The following is a 19497-nucleotide window of genomic DNA, read 5'->3' on the forward strand; positions in this document are numbered from 1 at the left end:
CATCAATATTGCCAGAGCTGCTCTCTCCATGTACAGAGTGTAGAGATGAAAGAGACAACATATGAGCCCAAATAGTTTTTTACTACATCTCTGGTCTGAGGTGAATACCATATGCGCTTTCACAGCTTATTCATTATCCTTGATAGGTTCCAAGGCAGCCATGACCACAGCTGGTAATGGTATGGTGCAGAACATTACTATAATAATCTACATTAATATGTGAGTATCTATCACCATTCACCAGCACACATATGTTTTGAGAGTTTTCCTACAACATGAACCACAATATTGTGAATCAATTCCCTCTGAATAGTACTAACTCAAACAAACACTTTCTCTGAAACTAATAGAAACCTTTACACTTATTTGTACAGAACATGTCTTAAGCTTGCAAACGAACACCTTTATGGAAACGAACTGGTGTTTTTTTTTTTTTTTAACAAGGGGTCAAATTTTGCTGGTCTTGCAGTTAAAAAGCCAGTCTTGCTGGCCTAACCCAAACGGATTGCAGATTTTAGCAGGTTATACTCGTGGGTTGGTGGATCAGATTTTAGCGGAGCTGACTTGGACATAACTTTTATGTCCGCGGGCTTAGCGGACCAGCTCGTTGCGGTCCAAAAAATAGAATTTGCCCGCTGCTAACGATCCAGAGACGCAGACCGGCCCGTTTGACATCAACTTGTTCCAAGACGAACCCAAATTCAAATACATAAATAGTACATTAAACATAATAAACAAAGAGGATAAAATTAATACTTTTTTCTTCAGATTAATTGCTTCATTCGACGCAATTAAAAGTCCAAATTTTTAGCTACAAGTCACAATTACACCAAATGAGAAATACAATTCGAAATCATATACAACGTTTTGCATCCTCCAGGCGATGCCGTGCGTGGGACCTGTTGGAAATCAATCACTGATTAATTAATGGGACAGGAGCATCATCGGTTGTGATTAAGGAGAGAGAAGAAAAAGAAGAGATGAAGATGTCGTAGTTGAGAAGAGGAAGAGAAAGCAGACAATTGGGCTTTTAGTTAACTAAGTCCATACATACTAATGGGTTGGGTTGTTGTTAGCTCACTAAACTATATATATAGGTTCAAAATCTTTTTCTTAAAAGACAAGTGTATAATGAAAATAATAATAGTCTTTATTGGTAACGGCTGTTACTTTTGTCTGTAAAGACTTTGATTTTAAATTTTTAGCTCCAGAAAATTTGGTTGTAGATGTTTTGACTGTAAAAACTGTTATAATGTAAACTCCGTAAGTATGACATTGATCGAAGGATAATATAGTAGCCGGAGGTAGACCGTCTCGTGGTAGGACAGCCGGCCCAGTCTCCGTCCGTGTAAGTAACCAGATCAGTAACGGACGAACGATGAATCTGTAGGCCGTGAGAGATAGTGCCCTTAATGTAGCGGAGGATTCGCTTTAAAGTAGTGAAGTGTGATTCCCGCTGGTCGTGCATGAACAAGCACACTTGTTGAACCGCATAAGCAATGTCCGGGCGGGTGAACTTAAGGTACTGAAGTGCGCCTGCTAAACTTTGATAGAGTGTAGGGTCCTTGACCGGAGCATCGGCATCAACTGCAAGTTTGGCTTTGGTGTCCACGGGTGTAGGGCTAATGTTGCAGTTGCTCATACCTGCACGATGGAGTATGTCAGCGGCATAGTTGTGTTGACTCAAGAAAAGACTTGCGTCGTTCCTCTTAACAAAAATTCCAAGAAAGTAGTGGAGTAGGCCTTGATCCGACATCTCAAATTCAGTGCTTAGGGACGTGATTATGTGGCGAAGAAGTTTCTCGGATGAGGCAGTAAGGACTATGTCATCAATGTACAGGAGAAGGTAGGCAATGTCACGGCCGTGGTGATAAATGAAGAGCGATGGATCCAAGATGCTCTGAGTGAACCCAATGCTTCGAGCGTAGGTGGAAAATCGAGATTTCCATACGCGTGGTGCCTGCTTAAGACCGTAGAGGGAGCGACGAAGACGACACACATGATTGGGAAGACGGAAGTAATGCGTAATTAAAACGGAAATACTAATACAGAATCATAGGATTAAATGACCTCATTAATTCCTTATTTGGGTATAAATATGAAACCTTGTACACCTAAAAAGGGGAGGACATTTTGTTGATTAATAAACAATTTTTTTTATAGCAAATCTTATTCTCTTTAGCTATATTTTATATATAGCGTTCTTCTTCATTATATTTCTTGAGGGATCATAACTTACTTTGTTCCCTAAAATACTTGAGTGGAGTTGTCGGTCAAATATTTTATCCATAGTGTCGTTCGGCACCATAAAATAATTAGTGTTGTCGATTGTGGGTGTCGTGCGTGGATTATGTTATTTTGTTGCATGGTTTGATTGTTTTGTGATTATTGATTATGATCGTGTCTTAATCATTTGTGTGTATAGTCCAGTTGATTGGAAAATAGTCTCATTAAGTATTTATTATAATATTTATCTTTGGTTAACAAATCGCTAGACTCTAATCGGGTGACTGAAGTGGATCTAGCGTCTAGCAGGAAAATCAGGGATTAATCTAACCTAATTTTATGTATATATATATTAGTTATTTAGATACAAACTACATAAATTAGAACTGGTGTATTGGTTTCGGCTGTTGTTAGGGCTCTAAAAAGTCATGAGTTTGAGCCCCTACACATATTCGGCTGGTTTTTTTAACTTAAGTCTTAATGAAGGGTATAAATCATATTTTAGACGAAAATTATGAAATTATTTTTTTGAGATTTGAAAATAGTAAAAATGATGAATACTAGACAATAAATTGGTGATTGAAAATTTCGTTATAAACGTTACAATAAATTAAAAATATTGAAATGTAAATTAGTATATTAAGACAAAGAAATATAATAACTTGTTTCTTTATTTGAAAGTGTGTCGTCTACCTTTTTCACAAGATAGTTTTTACTTATAACAAAATTTTAATATATCTCTTTATCAAAATTTATTTTACTTGTATTTTAAAATTAACCTCGCACATCGGGTGAGACATACTCTAGTTTTCTTAATAAACATATCTAGACCTAATTAATCACCATGCATGAGATCCAATACATTTTGATGGCTTCTTGACTTAAAGTTACGTTACAATCTCAAATTGTAAATCTTCATATCTCATGAGTCTCCAATAAATAAGTCAAAGAATTTTTGTTCCTTTCTTTTATTGTTTTTGTTTTAAACTGTGCTTACATGGAAACAAGATATACTTTAGAAAACATCTCTGGTTGGGAAAATATGGACAGGAACAATGAAACATATTAGCCAAGTCTGCCAAGATATCTATCTATTTGGGATGCTCAACGTTATACACTTAATGACTTAATCATGGTAACATCACGTGTATCTCTATCTCTTGGTTTCTTGCTTCTCACAATCGGACTTTATAGAAGCATTTGATTTAGTTTTCTAACCCATGTGGGATGACATACTTTCAATCAACAATGGCTCACACTATGTAATCTCTTATATATAATCAGGCCGGCCCACTGGGGAAGCAAGTGAAGCAAGCGATTCGGGCCTCTAATTTTAAAAGCCTTTTTACATAGAAATTTCTTAATCAATATATATATATAAGGTCTGTTTTTTTGTGTAGGATATGTATAAGAGTTTTTTTATTTACATGTAAAAGACTTTTTTTCTTGTTGGATATGTAAAAGGCTTTTAAAATTGTGGAAAACCTAAATCTTTATAAAACACTAGAGCAAAAAAAAAAAAAAATCGGACGACGTTACGGCTTCTCTCTGCACATATGTGAGCGAATTTGGTTTTCTTTCAAGTTCAACTGTTCAAGTCATAGTTATTTTTGAGGTTTGTTGTTCGTTTTACCTTCCAATGTGTTGTTTTCCTTTGTTGAATTAGTAAAAAGAAAGTTTTGCAAATTTGATGATTAGTATTTAGTAAAATTCTAAACTGAAATCAGAAAATCAATTGCAATATTCTTAATTTGCTTTGGTTTTCCGTTTTCTGTTAAAATATTGTCAAAGGATCAAAGCAATTATGCAGAGCATTGGATTTGTTTTTCGTTTGGTTAGAATTTAGAAATATTCTTCTTTCACGTTTGTTTCAGTTGTGACTTGTTTCTAATTGTGACTTGTTTGGAATTATTTTAATTTTATAATACTCTTCTCCGTTTTCTTTACTTCCTTAGTTAGACTTAGTTTATAGCTTTTGACATTTTGTAAATTGTAATTGTTGGTTTGTGTCATTGTGTGCCATGATTGTGTGTTTCTGTTTATAAATCTTTTGCTTGTTGTTTGTTTCAGTTCGTAGAAAGATGCCACCATTAGGAGTAAAAAAAAAGAAGCCATCTGGAATCATAAAGAGTCAACCAACGGGACATGATAAAAGAAAAAAGAAGGCGAAACAACAAGCATACATCAAGTCTATAGCAGGTTCTATGTTCAAGTATGTAAAGAAAGTTGAGAAATCTGGTGAAAGTTCTAACAGAGATGAGGAAGAAGAGCATCATGAAGATGTCAATAATTCTGATCAATGTCATCTAGATGAGACTGAAAATCAAAGTGAGGAGCAAGAAGATATTTCTGATATTTATGATCCTGGGAATTGGAGAAACATTGATCAAAGATTGAGAGATTTGTTGGTTAAAAATGGTCCTGCACCAAGGTTTTCAAGTGGTTATCGGTACCCTAAAGATAGTATTGGTAGGCATTTTTCTCAAGCATTCTACACAAGAGAAATGGTCAATGGAGAGAAACAGGATAGAAGATGGTTGGTATACTCAAAAGCTTTGAATAAAGCTTTTTGTTTTTGCATTCAAAGCTTTTTTGTTTTTGCTGCAAGTTGTTTAGACATGAAGACAGTGGTGGTAACTTGGCAAGTACGGGGTACAATGATTGGAGAAACTTTTCTAGAAGACTAAAACAACATGAAGTTTCTCACGATCATGTTATGTGTATGACACGCTGGACAGATTTGGAGGTGAGGTTACAAAAAAATCAGACAATTGATAAGTATGCTCAAGAAGAACTAAGAAGAGAGAGAAGCCATTGGAGAGAGGTATGATTGAGGATATTTGCAGTGGTGAAAACATTAGTTCAGAGAAATTTGGTATTTCGTGGGGATAATGATAAGCTTGGTGAAGCAAATAATGGGAATTTTTTGGGTCTTATTGAGATGATTGCAGAATTTGATGTAGTGATGAGGGAGCATATTAGAAAAGTTGAAAGGAAGGAAATCTATTCGCATTACCTTAGCCACAAGATTCAGAATGAGTTAATTACAATGCTTGTTATGGAAATCAAAGTTATGATCATCAAGAAGATTCATGAGTCAAAGTATTTCTCTATTATTTTAGATTGTACTCCGGATATTAGTCACAAAGAACAAATGACTTTGATTATCCGATGTGTGGATGTCTCTACAACATCAACTAAGATTGAGGAATTCTTTTTGACATTTCTGATTGTCAAAGATAAATCAGGAGAAGGGCTGTTTTCTTCTCTCCAAGATGCATTGGTTGAACTAGAGTTAGATATTGATGATGTTAGAGGGCAGGGATATGATAATGGAGCTAATATGAAGGGAAAGAATAAAGGAGTTCAGAAGAGGTTGTTAGAAGTTAATCCAAGAGCCTTCTTTACACCATGTGGTTGCCACAGTCTTAATCTTGTGTTGTGTGATATAGCATCTTCTTCTACAAAAGATGTGTCTTTCTTTGGAATTGTTCAAAGAATATATAATTTGTTTGCCTCTTCAACAAATAGGTGGGATATATTGATAGAGGTGGTTGGAGGACTAACTCTTAAATCTTTGTCTCAAACACGGTGGGAAAGTCATGTTGAAAGTGTCAAAGCAATACGGTTTCAAGCCCCAGAAATCAGAGAAGCTTTACTTACCTTGACTGAAAGTACTGATGATCCGGGAACACGAAGTGATGCTGAATCTCTTGCACTAAGTGAAACACATGGAATTGGAGGTTTCGAGTTCTTATTTGGTATGGTTATTTGGTATGACCTTCTCTCTGTTGTTAATAAAGTAAGCAAGAGCTTGCAGTCAGAAAATATGGATATTGATGCGGCGATTCACCAATTGAAAGGACTTGTGTCATATTTTAAGAAATACAGAGAGACAGGTTTTGAGGAAGAAAAGTCTAAAGCTACACAAATTGCAGCAGAAATGGAGATTGAAGCTACATTTCCCGTGAACAAAAAGCGTATCATTAGAAAAAAGAAGCACTATGATGAGGACAGAGAAGTAGTTAGTGAAAACGTAATATTAACGCTAGAGGAGAGATTCAGAATTGACTACTTCAACATACTTATTGATCAAGCTCTAGTTTCTCTTGAGTCAAGGTATGAACAAACTTTTGGATTTCTATTTGACTTAAAGAAACTGAAATTGTCAAATGATGATACTTTGAAGACATCATGTGTGAACCTAGAGGCTGCTCTAAGGAATGATATGGTTTCTGACATAGTTGGTGAGGAACTGCTTCTTGAACGACAGGTTCTACGAGAAGTAATACCAAAGGAAGTTCAGAAACCTATTGAAGTGCTTGATTTTTTGAAGAGAATGCAAGGCTGCTATCCAAACACAGAAATTGCTTATCGCATATTGTTGACCATTCCAGTATCAGTTGCCACAGCGGAAAGAAGTTTCTCAAAGTTAAAGTTGATAAAAAACTATTTGCGGTCTACCGTGTCACAAGAGAGATTGAATGGGTTGGCTTTGCTATCAATTGAGACGTCTATGGTTGAAAAGCTTGATTATGTGACATTGATGAATGATTTTGCAAACAAAAGTATAAGTAGAGCCAAATTTCGTGATTGAGAGTGTATTGTTTAACTCCTTTATGGTTATTCGACTGTTTTTGGAATTTGTAAACGTTTTTTTGTAATATGTGAAAAGGGCACATTTTAATATTTTTGGTAGGGTAATTGTGAATGTGGGGCCAGTACTGTATATAAGTTTAGATCGTTATCCCAAGAAGGTAGACTTTTCTAGGTAATTAACGAACTAACGTTGAGATGAAGAATGCCAATATCAACGCAGGGATATCTTTGTTGAGAGAGTAACTAAATTCGGTAATACTATCACTATTTATGGGCCGGGTTACTATTACTACGTACATCCAAGTTGTACAAAAAAACAAAAAAATGTTACTATTACATACGAACAAACGAGGATTATGCGATTGCTGCTGAGAGGTAACATTCATCCCTACAACGCTATAACTATGTTGGACATTATAAAGAAAAATTACATTGTCGGGACATTTGCATATACATTGAAAAGTGACGACATTGTTGGGACCGACCAAAAGAAATGAGGCTGAAGTTACTTTAACCGGAATCAAAGAGAGTATCTGTTGGAGGATCACATCAGGGAAAGAGCTGACTCAGTTTAAATCTTCTTCTTCGCTTAAATCGGAGCAGTGGCTTAGGACTCTTACGAGGAGGCGGAGGCACCGTCGTCCGCCATCGTTATTTGCAAAACTTTGTTTATAAGACGTACGGCTTTTTAAGTGTTACAAAATATGCCCCAACAATATTAGTGGGTTTTAAAAGCCCATTAAACACTACAACAACAAACCCAATACAGTAAAAACATATTGTTGTCCAGAGTCCTCCAAACCAGAGGTTTAAAGTGTAGCTTTTTTCTAAGTGAAAACCAATAAAGTTTAAACTGTATGAATATACATATATATATATATATTAAAAAAATGGGATTAGTTAATAATATAACGTGTTAATTTGCCAATTAACCATATAGAATAGAATAATTTGCAAAGAAATAGGAGTAGTATAGTCAGTTATTTTTTTTTTATTATTCTTTCAACCTTGGCAATATACTAATAAGCAGAAGGAACACGTGTGGGTAGGGGTAAACTTGTGTGTGCACGGAAAGGTTCAACAGTCTATAGCCATATACTGAATGAACTAACATTGGATCCTGATGTATAAAATAAAGTATTTCACAAGATCCAAGCCATGCAGTCTTGTAATACTCCCCCTACTACTACTAGTCTCCCCTTCCCCAAGTTTTATTTTAACTCACATTAATTCACTTTTTCAATATTTATTGCTAGTCATTTCTTTTTATCACCCTATTTGAATTTTTAAAACTTACGAAAAGAAAAAGAAAAAAGAAATCATGTATCAAACCATTTTTTACATGACTAAAAAGACTGAGTCATCATTTTACCCATTCTTTCATCTACAATCTCCATTACTTTCGCCGACCAAAGAGATAAACTTTTTAACAACTGAACTTCTTTTTATTGAAACAAAAATAGACGTTAAAGGTACATATGCAAAGAAATCAAAGTTTTTAAAAAAGGTTATAAATACCGTTTTTAAGTGGAAAGGGTATACATTTAAACATTATATTATATCCCATCTCACTAAATTTTTTATTAAATTATTATTAATTTTAGTTAAATTGAAGAAAAAAAATGATGTGGCACGATAGCTACTAGCTAGATAGATAGGAACAGTTGTTAACAATAGAAAAGCAAAAATTACATTTGCCTGGTCACCAAGTCACTCACAACATGTATATTTTCATTGTTTTCGTGTTGACAAAACTACCCTTCCTCCTCCATCACGTGGCTTGTTGGAAGAGATCAACCTATTTATGATGTTCAATTCTTACTTTTTTTTTTTTTGTTTTATAAATCAGTATCATCCTTTGGAAAAAAATCGCCTTGTTAAGTGAATATAACAGTCAGTTCGCAAAAAGTACATTAATAAGGAGGAAAAAGATAAATAAACGCAAAAAAAGAAAAATAAAAACTAAAATAACAGAAAGCACGTGCAGACACGCGCCGTTGTCTGCTGTAAAAAGCAAATAAACAAAAATAAAAATTGAAAAAAGGGAATATAATCCCAACGGAATCAGGTAATGATGAGATCCTCTTTTTTACCACTCCCCCTCCCCCTCCTCCTCCTCCCAAATCAATTCCTCTCTCTCTTCCTTTTTTTTGTATTTTGAATTTTAAACTTCTCAATTAAACTAATATTTTCATCTATATTTATTTCTCTGAAAATTAGTACTACTAATTTGCAACTTGAACATACAAGAAACAAAAGTAACCCAATTGGAAGCATTCAAAAAGTCTATTTTTAACAAAAGATATATAATAATTGTTAACTATATTAAAAAAGTACATACCAACCAACTGTATGATTTATATATATCCCTATGCCACATAGACCGTTTCCTTTCCAATTTTAATTCCTTTTAAACAAAAAAATTGTTTACCATTATTATTTAGTAACAGTAAAGTACACACATGAAAGAAACAAATTGTAAAACACAGGTTGATGTTAATAGTGAGTGAGTGAGTGAGAAGGATGAAAAACAATAAATAGCTTTCCAAATTCATTATATACAAAAGCTCCCAATTTCATGAAAATGCTAATTATGTGCACAACACCAAAACACACAACACCAAAACTGACAAAAAAAAAAAAAAAAATTAAATAACTGCAACTTTACTACTGACACAATAATTCCAATTTTAATTTGTAACCCCCACTCAACTTTTGTTGAAAACACAAATTCAAGGTAGGCTTTGGAGAGAAGATAAAAAAAGTTGTCATTGGTTACGCAGAAGAAGTTAAAAATATTTTTTGATAAAAGTCGGAAATTAAAATTAGAGGACTCTGTACACAAATGAAAATGAGAGATTCAAAAAACACGATTACTGACTGACTGTGACAAAAACTCACAGTACTACTACGTGTAATTAACATTAGCACTGTCTTTTTTTCTTTTACTTCTTCTTCTTCTTCTTCCCTTTCTTTCTTTCTTTAAGGCTTCAGAGTAACCCACTGGTACCGACCTTCAAGCGGCGTATCGTTAACGACGTCGTAGTTGTACCTTTTATCCAAACAACAACAACAACACACACGTTTATTAAAAAAAAAAAGTACACACTTTTGCTATTATGCGCATGAGTTTTGATGATATCCTACGCCATTCATTAAAATCAAGAAAAAGTTAACTCACTTCTCTGTGAATCGTTTCTGTTGGAATCTCTCCGCCGCCGAGAAAAAATCGTCAAGCTCCGCCTGCGTCGGTGATTTCTCCATCTTCTTCTTCTTCATCTTACTCATCTCCGTCTTTCTCTGTTCCCTCTTCTCGTCGCCGCCGAGTCCATCTCAGCTGTTTCTCCCTGTTTCTCGCTTACTAGACTTCCCTGTTTTCTGTAAATCGCCGAGATTATGAATTTATAGACGAAACGATGAAGAAAGCTTTGAAACGTTTGATGTTTAGTATTTTACCTGAAATTGTTGGAGATTAACGTTGAGGTTTCGGTTTCGGTTTCGGAGATTTGATGAGCCTGAAACGGAAACAATCAATTACTCTTTAATCGTTCGTTAAATTAAATTTTGAAAAAAAAAACGTAATCAGATCTTTCTCAGAGCATTTATTGTGTTACCAGTCTTCAATAAAAAAAAAAACAAAAATCTGAACAGAGAAATTCAAAATTTGTAGAATCGAGTTTTTGAAATTTCACCTCCAGATCTAAAAAAGCAAGACGAGTATACGTAGCGATTTCGTTAGTTTCACCGCTAGAACAACCAGAGCTGATGCTTGAGCTACGATGATCATCGTCTTCTTCTTCAGATAAAACGGTGAAGCAAAAACCTCCGGAATCTGAAACCGAGTAAGCTAGAGCAGAAGATGACAGAGAAGAAGAAAGCGTTCTCGTCGGTGAGCGTAAAACGTCGTCGTCATCATCATCGAGTCTTATCCTCTTGATGTTTGATCCTTCGAACTCAGCGTTTCTCTTGAATATCAACGATTTTGTCTCGCTCATCTCTCTCAAGCTCATTTGTTTTGTTTTTTTTTTTTTTTGAGAGAGAGAGTTTGGGGTTTCTCTCTGGTTAATGAGAAAAAACAGAGGAGGAAGGGTTTTGGGTATATGGGGGAGGAGAGAGGGAGGAAGGAAGGCGATGGATCTAGAGCCGTTGATTAATTCAACGGCTGAGATTTAATTATTGGGCCTTGGCTATAGCGGATGAATGGGCCGTTGACGGTGGGAAGCAGGTAACGGCGCCGTTACGGACCCTCGTTTTCTTTTTTCCTCCTACATAGACGCCGTCGGGATTCGAAACGGCGCGTCTTTTTTGCCGTTTTTAGCTTCCTTTTAAAGCAACTGGCAAAAAACGTCGTCGTTTAGTATATGCTGTAAAAATAGTACTTTTTTGGATCAAGCTGTAAAAAATAGCTGTCTTTTTGTTTTTCTGATCTAAGTTTCACAATCTTGAAATACATATTTGTATAATAAGTTTAGAAAAATATATAATTAGGCTAATATATAACGCGGGAAAATATAATCTCTATAGTAAAATCATCGATGACTAGATTAGTGTCTAAATCCCAATTAGTTAGTTACTTAAGCCGTCAGGTGAACCTAAAGGATTCACTTTCTTACGAGTACCTCTTGAGAGTTGAGACAGAACTATAAATACAATCAATTAATACAGTATTTATTAGGGGACTTATTAAATGACAAAAACAAAAAAAAAAACAAAAACCATCTTTAAAATATCAAGCTCTTACATGAAATCTCTACATGTCCAAAAATGCCAGAATGGGTTAAGAATTTACACTTTTAATTCCTTCTAATAAAAAATGGGACCAATTTGGATTTTTTTTTTTGGCAGTGAAATAATGAGCAATAATTGACCGTTACTAAATAATTGTGCTAACAAGCATTAAATTTGGATGGATATAAGAAATTAATTTTCTTATTTGTCGCTCCACCATGTACTATCGGTGTTTTTCCATTTACTGTAGTTAATAATAACATTTACACATGTCACCGGAAAAACAAAAACACATACAATCAATTCATTATGTCCATAATTGTATCTGTAAAATCCATAAAATTGTTATAAAATTCACTGCATATATGCCATTGTAACTGTGAAGACCAATTATTGTATAGAGTATACTTCTAAACATTTAATCTTAAAAACTCTTAAAAGTGAAAAGAAAAGGGATGTAGGATGCCTTGTTATTAGTTCATGGAATTTGGTGAGTGAGTTAATACTTTATAATTAATATATATATATTCAATTCAATCGAAAAAACAGTTGAATGAAATGTTCAATCCAATCATTTATCCAAAATTTATCAAAATTGATTAATCTCCAAAATGTATATTCAATTCAATCATTTATCCATGATGTTGCTATTTACCACCCATACAAGTATCTTCCTGGACTAATCTACTCAGAATAATGATGTGATCAGAATTTCCACAGATAATGGTAAAAGGATGAGGCCAAAAAGGTTCACCACCAATACAAGTATCTTTATTTATGGACTAACCATAAAAGTATCTTTATGAATCGATGTTAATAAAAAAGTTTCTTTAAAGACTAATTCACTTCAAAAAAGTACCTAGAGATTCTTTACGCCAAATTGCCAATGCTCTAAAAGGGTAAAAGTTTTAACTTCACTTCGGATTGTTTAAGACCTAATTCAAAAAACGAAAAACACATAAAGCATGAGAAACATTACAAAGGATGAAGGTAACAAGATCAGGACACATGATAAGTAATAGTAGATGATTGGGAGCCAATATTTTTTACCAAAGCACATGCACTGTTCGATCCCAGCCAATGATGAAGTCATGAAACTAATGTCTATCTGATTCATCATTTTTAACTAAGACTGGTTTTGAAACCTAAAAGGTACACGAAAATCCTCGAGCACTTCTGCTGATAAGAACATGGAATATAAATAGAACTAGGGAAAAAACTAACGATTTAAATGCAACAGTAGCTAAAAAGCCTGTGTTTTGAGGTAAAAACGCTTTATTTCAACTATGATAAATTCATGATGTTGGCGTATAACTCTATATGTAAAACACAGTGAAATAAACCACAAAATAATATGAACCTAAGAAATTTCTTCCTCATTGTGCTAAGCTACTTTTTAAGAGTGTCTCAGACTCAAAGACCCTTCTTCGTTTCGAAAAAGTTTGGGCGTTCTTTGTTTGCTGCATCGATGTCTTCTTGTGATGCCACGGCCACTGTAACGCCTTTATCTTTCACAGAGTCAATTGCTTCTGCAAATTCCTTGAAGTCCTTCAAACTGCGAGATCAAAGAGAAAGTTACTTTCCGAATCTGTTTGAGAATAACTATGTTGAAGAACTGGCTATTTAATTATATTCAAAGAAGTCATTAAGCTCCTAACACTAGTTTAAATTGATATATATATATATACGTTAAAAGAAAAAACGAGAGAACGACGTTAACCTTGTTGATAATATCTCTTCGCGCCTTATTTGCCTCTCTTCGTCGGTTACATTAAGTAAATGCCTTAACAAACTGGAGACAGAGTTAGGAAATTAGATTCAGAATCCATTACATTCCTTGAGAAAAGGCCACCAAAGACCAGAGAAGAAGAGCACAGAGATAAATATCATACCTGCTATAACCTTTGGCATCAGGGAGTTGGTATGAATCAACATCGCCAATTGTCCCAATGATTGCTTTAGTAAGGGTGTCTTCATCAACATCAAGGCCACGTAAGAAATCCCCAGTTCCATCATATATGTCTAGAGTCTTTAATAGGTTGGGATCACGGTAAGATAAGAACGAAAATGTTCCTGCACAAGAGAAAATCCAAAGGTCAGGTCTAAAGGATAACATGTCAACGTCAGGAAAAGTCTCTGAAGGAGGCAATTTTACCTGAATGTGAATCAAAATCACAGGAACCCCCATATGCACCACCACTTACACGAACACGATCCCATAACCATGTGTTACTAATATGCTTTGATATAACATATGAACTCCCATCAAGCTCATAGCCACTGCTGTATATATTACCTGCTTTCCCCACATAATTCACCTGTCGAGAGGCCATGCATGAATAAAATAGTGATATAATTATAATCAAAGTTGAGCGATGGGTTTTCATTTTGTTTACCTGGGTTGGTATTACTATAGCTTCATTTCTCAATGGTAGTCGTGCATCCGAAGTGACGAGTCCACCAGACGGCTTTTCAGGGAGTGAATCAAGAAACTTTCCAACAAACTTTTCAGTGTTTGTAAGGGACTTTCCATCAGCAGTCATATTAACAATGCAACCATTCCTGGAAAGGAAAGATCTTCTGATTTCCTCAAGCGACGATGAAATTCCTTCCCAGTCCTGATCCACCTTCTGTTCGAGAGTATGTAGATATTCAAGGTAACTACAAAGAGAAAATCAAAACACAATTAGGCTCTCTACAAGTTTCAGAAAAATGTGAATGAAGTTTCTTATTCCACAGCCAGGTTTCAATCAAATCAAGATGCTACTACACAAATGATGAGAACTAGCAATTTAAGAAAGAGTTATCAAGTTCCAACCTGAGACCACCCATCTGTTCAGACATCCATCCAGCAACGTTCAACATTGCTTCCATCCTCGCAGCAGCAATTCCTTGACCACTTCCCCTCAAATGGCTCTGAAATGAACACGAGTTGGTGTTATACTACTACCACCATGTTGTAATTCTTATGCAAAAGGAAGAAAGAACTGCATACCTCCATTCCGGCCCTACTCTGAGAGACGAATTGTTTAAACCGTTGTTGATCTGTAAATCGCACCTCTTGCAGCACACACTTCATCTGCAGCAAAGTGAATGAATTTCTATTGGAAATCAGCTACAGCTATGTTCAATATCTACATTATTGTCTACTTTAAACTCGAGAGTTAAGATTTATTCTGAATAGACACATACTCTAAAATAAACAGAATCAGTTTTCAAGTAGCAAGTGATAATCTAGTCTACCTCTATACTCTACCTTGAACAAGCAGAAATAGTATCAGACACTGCTTACCAAATGGAATGAGCACAAGGAGAGATAAAAAGTGAGCATTTGTGCTTGAAGAGGGAAGTGATCAAGAGACAGGAGGATACAAACATATATAGCAAAAAGCTTTTGTTTTCCGATAAAGAGATGGAAATAACAGGTATCAAAAAGATATAGCAACGAGTTATAGGACATGAGGCAAAAAGATTAATTTTGTATTTCGTTTTTCCGTTTCGAGGCCCAAGAAAACGGGACCTGATCTACCAGCTACAAAATTCTACATTAACTATATTAACATACGCAAACCTCCAACTATATATGATAAGTTAAAGATGTTAAAGCAAAAATTACCAGGTGAAAAAGGTCTTCAGCGCGTCCAACCATGGATTTTCCACGCACAATGATTTTGCTACATGGATCATCCCTACCCCACACAGAGGATGTAAGGGGATAAACTGATATCCCTCCGGTTTTCCTTCCAATCAACTGATTAAGTTGGACAAAGGTCAAGTCTTGCGTGCCCATCTCTAGCAATGATTGACTGTCAAGACAGGAATTATCTAGGCGTTAAAAATTACGAATTTAGCATAGGGTGTCTCATATACTCTGATGATAAACTGCAACTGGAACAACCGCCAGACAAACTTATGGGAGATAAAAAAACATAGCATGCAAATGTCGAGGGTGATACAAGAAAGAAATTTGCAAAGAAGATACTACGAAATTACCACTAAATTAGAAACAAACTTTAGTAGGAGAAGAAGATATCAGTCGTTGATACTGCTATCACTAAAATGCAACCAAGAATCGTATAACAAACCATGACACTGCAGCAGAAGGCTTGGAAGCTGGCCTTTTGGCATATAATTTCAACTGAGTGTTGTTGAGAGCACTAAAATAAAATTTCAAGAATAGTAAAATAGCCATGGAGCCTCTCTCGGACAAAAACCAAGCAATATGTCATACAAAATGTTTAAAGAGATCGAAAATAGTGATTTGTTTAGAGATTTAATCTACCGAACAGGGGTTGATGGAATTATTTTATAGCAATTCCTCATTAAATATTTCACCACTTGCATTTCTGGAAAAATTAGGAGAAAACCCCAAAAGCAGAATATAAAGCCTAAGGTCAAAAACTCAGATGTAGAAGCCAACAAGTTACCAGAAGAGTGGTAAGAGTGGAAGAAGCTCATGCTTTAGTGAACCCAAATCAAAGACTACTTCAGTGTAGAGTATATCATTTGTAAAGAGATCATGCCGCAAAACCTTCACGCCATTGATATCTCCAACCTATAAAAGACCATATCAGCATCGAAAAAATTATTAGGGATCCAACAACTGCAGAGAGCTAATAAAATTATCACCTCAGTGGGAACATATATAGGTTCTTTTGGAATGTCACTCAAGTTTAAACTTGGAACGCATTTCAGTGCTTCAGGAGGATCAGGAGTCTCTTGCTTCAATGTCAACTCCTCTGTGGCACGCGCTAGTTCTGCAAGATCCTCTTCTGTCATACTTGCTTTAACTTTTTCTAGAATATTTTTCTCCTCAGCTTCCTCTTCAGAGGCTATTTCGGGATCAGGCTGATGAAACGTATTATTAAAATAGAGTAATAGAAACATTAGAAAGCAATGAGAAACTCGGAAAAGAAAACTACCTGCATCTCGATAGTAACACGATGAGGGTTCCTTAAAATAAACTGCTCTATCAGTGGGGAAAAGACAGCCTTGGATCCTTTTTCAGCTATTCTAGCTTTCAGGGACTTCAATGGTTCCTCATACTTTAATGGCTCAAAGGGATCCATGTCGTATATCCATTTCGCCTAAGCATCCAACACTAAAATAAGAAACAATACTATAATAGATAAGGAAAAACATAAGAAAAAGGCAGATAAACTCACAATTGATTGGAGCATAAGTGATAAACCACGAGGGAACGACCCTGTATTGCTTTCTCTCAAAGAAAACTCAATGGTATTCATGGATGCCTCGACAGCATCAGTATCAAACCCCTCATCTGCCAACTTTCTTAGAGTAGTCATGATCAACTCTTCAACCTTCTGGACATTATCATCGGAAACACCTTTCATACCGATACTGAACTGGGGCTGGAGAAGTTCATCTTCAATCCCACTATTAACTAGAGCTTCTCCTAAACCGCTTTCCAATAAGATTTTTCTTAACGGGGAAGCAGGAGTCCCAAGCATCAAATGATCCAAAAACTCAAGTGCGAGTTGAGTTTGTAAGTCCAGTGGCTTGTCAGAAAGCAGCCAATTAAGGCACACCATATGCTTCTTCTTAAGGTCACCATCTTCACCAGCAGGGTAATTTTCAACTATCCTGCGTGGTCCAGAGAATAGCTTTTGTGGTTCAACCTTTGAACTATCTCGAGCTGGACTTGCATCAAACATGTCCAAGTATTCTGCACAAATTAGTAAAACAGTCACAAAATCTGTATAACAACACAATCGAGAGCATAAATCAAGCCGAGGACAATCTCCTAAAGAAAATACAATATAAGATATGGCTCTTTACCACTCAAGACGCGGAGGCGGTGAACTGGTTCATCATCTCCATAGAACCATATCCTGGCATTGCTTGGGTGATAATACTGACGGTGGAACTCCTGGGATTATCACCACATAAAGAATATAATATTATGCATCAGAAGTCATACATATCATTACGATTCTGTTGCAGTATATTTTCATATTATTTCAACATATAATTAAATCACATAAACTGCTTAACAAACCTTAAATTCCTTGAACGTAAGCTTCGGGATATCTTTTGGATCACCTCCACTGTCAACACCATATGTATTATCTGGGCATAAGGCCTATTAAAAATAAAATAGAAGAACAATAAGAACTACAGTGCCAAAAAAATAATGAAGGCAGATTAAGAACAGATTTTGAAGTGATGACCAGAGTAAGAAATCAACAAAATATTAAATACAGATGCGCACATGCAAACGCACACACATCTAATCAGGTAAGCTATATAATTCATACACTGCACCATCCACTTAAGATATTTACAGAAAATCACTCTTAGTACGAGATTGGTTGGAGAAATTGTTCCAGAAATTAAAGGAACAATCAAAACTTGCCTGTTGAGTTATCCGCCCTAGTAAATTATCAGGCTGTGAATAGACACCTTTCATCTCATTAAAAACAACACCTGATATGTGAAACATTAACAAAGAGACAGGAAGACCAAGTTAATACAAAGCAAGGTATAGAAAACAGCTTTTAAACTAGGCATCTGTAACATAAAAACCTTTGTAAGATATGTCTTCTGAAGGATCGTTAAGTTCATAGTGCCAGCCCTCCTGCTGAAAAGTGTGAACGTCATCCACACACTTGGGGAAGAACACAGCGTCCAAGTATACATCAACAAGATTATAGAAATCCTAACATAGATAATGATGAAATGTGATCAGACCAAACTTGAACATATGTACGCATAGCACAAAGATAGAGCTTGGGAAAGAAACGAGTATTTACGGTATTATTACCTTTGTATTAGTGGAAGCAACAGGGTAGCAAGTCCTATCAGGATATGTGAATGCATTAAGGAAGGTATGCAAACTTCCCTTTAATAATTCGACAAATGGCTCTTTCAGTGGGTACTTTCTTGAACCACATAATACGCTATGTTCCAGTATGTGAGGGATTCCAGTAGAATCTTTCCTGCATCAAGAACCAAACTATCATCTTAACCAATGCCAACCACTTACAACCTGTTTAATTAAACTGGAGAATTACAATTAGTAGCTGGTAAAGACAATTCCAACTGAAAAGAGTAAAACTATCCTAGATCAACAAAAGAACTGAACAGAACCCATAAGTCACCTATACAAAATATAAGCTAACTTACGGAGGAGTTCTGAAAACAATGCCAAACACTTTGTTCTCATCATCGTTTGAAACAGACATCACCTCGCAACCGGTTTTCTTGTGTTTGAAGAGAACAGCCTTAGATTTACACTCTGAGATAAACTCTTCCGACACTTTCTCAAATCCAAGCTTCTCAGCCTCATCTTGTCCTACATTAGACACAAAGCCACTCATCAGAAATGGCGTACAATCAAGAATAGAGTAAAAGGTTCACATCTATCCTAAACTGGGGAAAAGGTACAGAGCACACAGTTTCAAATCCAGCTAAAGAACCTCACCGTGATAAGAAGGTGCGGGTTGTGTAGCGACGGCGCGAATGGATAAGCGAGAGAACTGGCCACTGAGACTGCGGCTCGCGGCGGAGCGAAGCTTAAAGCCGCGGCTTAGAAGTAGCCGTCTCCCAGCAGCTTCTGGAGTAGAAAGCCGGCGAATGTTGCGGCTGACGGCGTTCGTCGACGAGAAAGAACGAGGGAACTGACGAAAAAAGCGGAAGAAGAGAGAGGTCGAGCCAAGAGACGGGGAACAAGTTACCGAACGGAGCATGGCTACCGGAATTATTTCTCCGGCGAGGAGTTTTATTTTAAGGTCGTTTTCTCCGTGGCGGAATTAATATATTTTCTTTTCTTTGGTCAACTAGGGCTGAACATTCCTGTAACCCTTTCGGATTCGAATATTATCCACTCGGGTTCGGGTAAACGGGTTTAGAAAAATAGAATCCATTGAATATTTTTAGATATATGGATTCAGTTCGGTTTGAGTACTATCGGGTTCGGGTCGG

The 19497-nt window shown here is 35.9% G+C and overlaps 3 protein-coding genes across 3 annotated transcripts; 1 reads left to right on the forward strand and 2 right to left on the reverse strand.

The window, feature by feature from the left end:
- Positions 4308-6823, forward strand: LOC104779244 (zinc finger MYM-type protein 1-like). Its single transcript, XM_010503611.1, has 3 exons — positions 4308-4766; positions 4835-4972; positions 5093-6823. The coding sequence occupies exons 1-3, from the start codon at positions 4308-4310 to the stop codon at positions 6821-6823; spliced, it is 2328 nt and encodes a 775-aa protein (XP_010501913.1).
- On the reverse strand, positions 9578-10874 carry LOC104777876 (cyclin-dependent kinase inhibitor 7-like). Its single transcript, XM_010502205.1, is given in 5 exon segments — positions 9578-9877; positions 10007-10136; positions 10139-10203; positions 10282-10340; positions 10518-10874. Coding segments are annotated over 5 exon segments (642 nt in total). The 5' UTR covers positions 10836-10874; the 3' UTR covers positions 9578-9807.
- On the reverse strand, positions 12734-19347 carry LOC104777877 (presequence protease 2, chloroplastic/mitochondrial). The gene is made up of 19 exons (XM_010502206.2): positions 18998-19347; positions 18700-18868; positions 18338-18512; positions 18100-18232; positions 17930-18000; positions 17573-17656; positions 17353-17443; positions 16719-17239; positions 16476-16640; positions 16183-16401; positions 15981-16108; positions 15170-15359; positions 14549-14632; positions 14372-14469; positions 13950-14214; positions 13709-13871; positions 13446-13626; positions 13274-13345; positions 12734-13108 (listed from the first exon to the last, which is right to left on the reverse strand). The coding sequence occupies exons 1-19, from the start codon at positions 19260-19262 to the stop codon at positions 12967-12969; spliced, it is 3216 nt and encodes a 1071-aa protein (XP_010500508.1). The 5' UTR covers positions 19263-19347; the 3' UTR covers positions 12734-12966.

This window comes from Camelina sativa, chromosome 3 (assembly GCF_000633955.1).
Source record: "Camelina sativa cultivar DH55 chromosome 3, Cs, whole genome shotgun sequence".
Classification (NCBI taxonomy): Eukaryota; Viridiplantae; Streptophyta; class Magnoliopsida; order Brassicales; family Brassicaceae; genus Camelina; species Camelina sativa.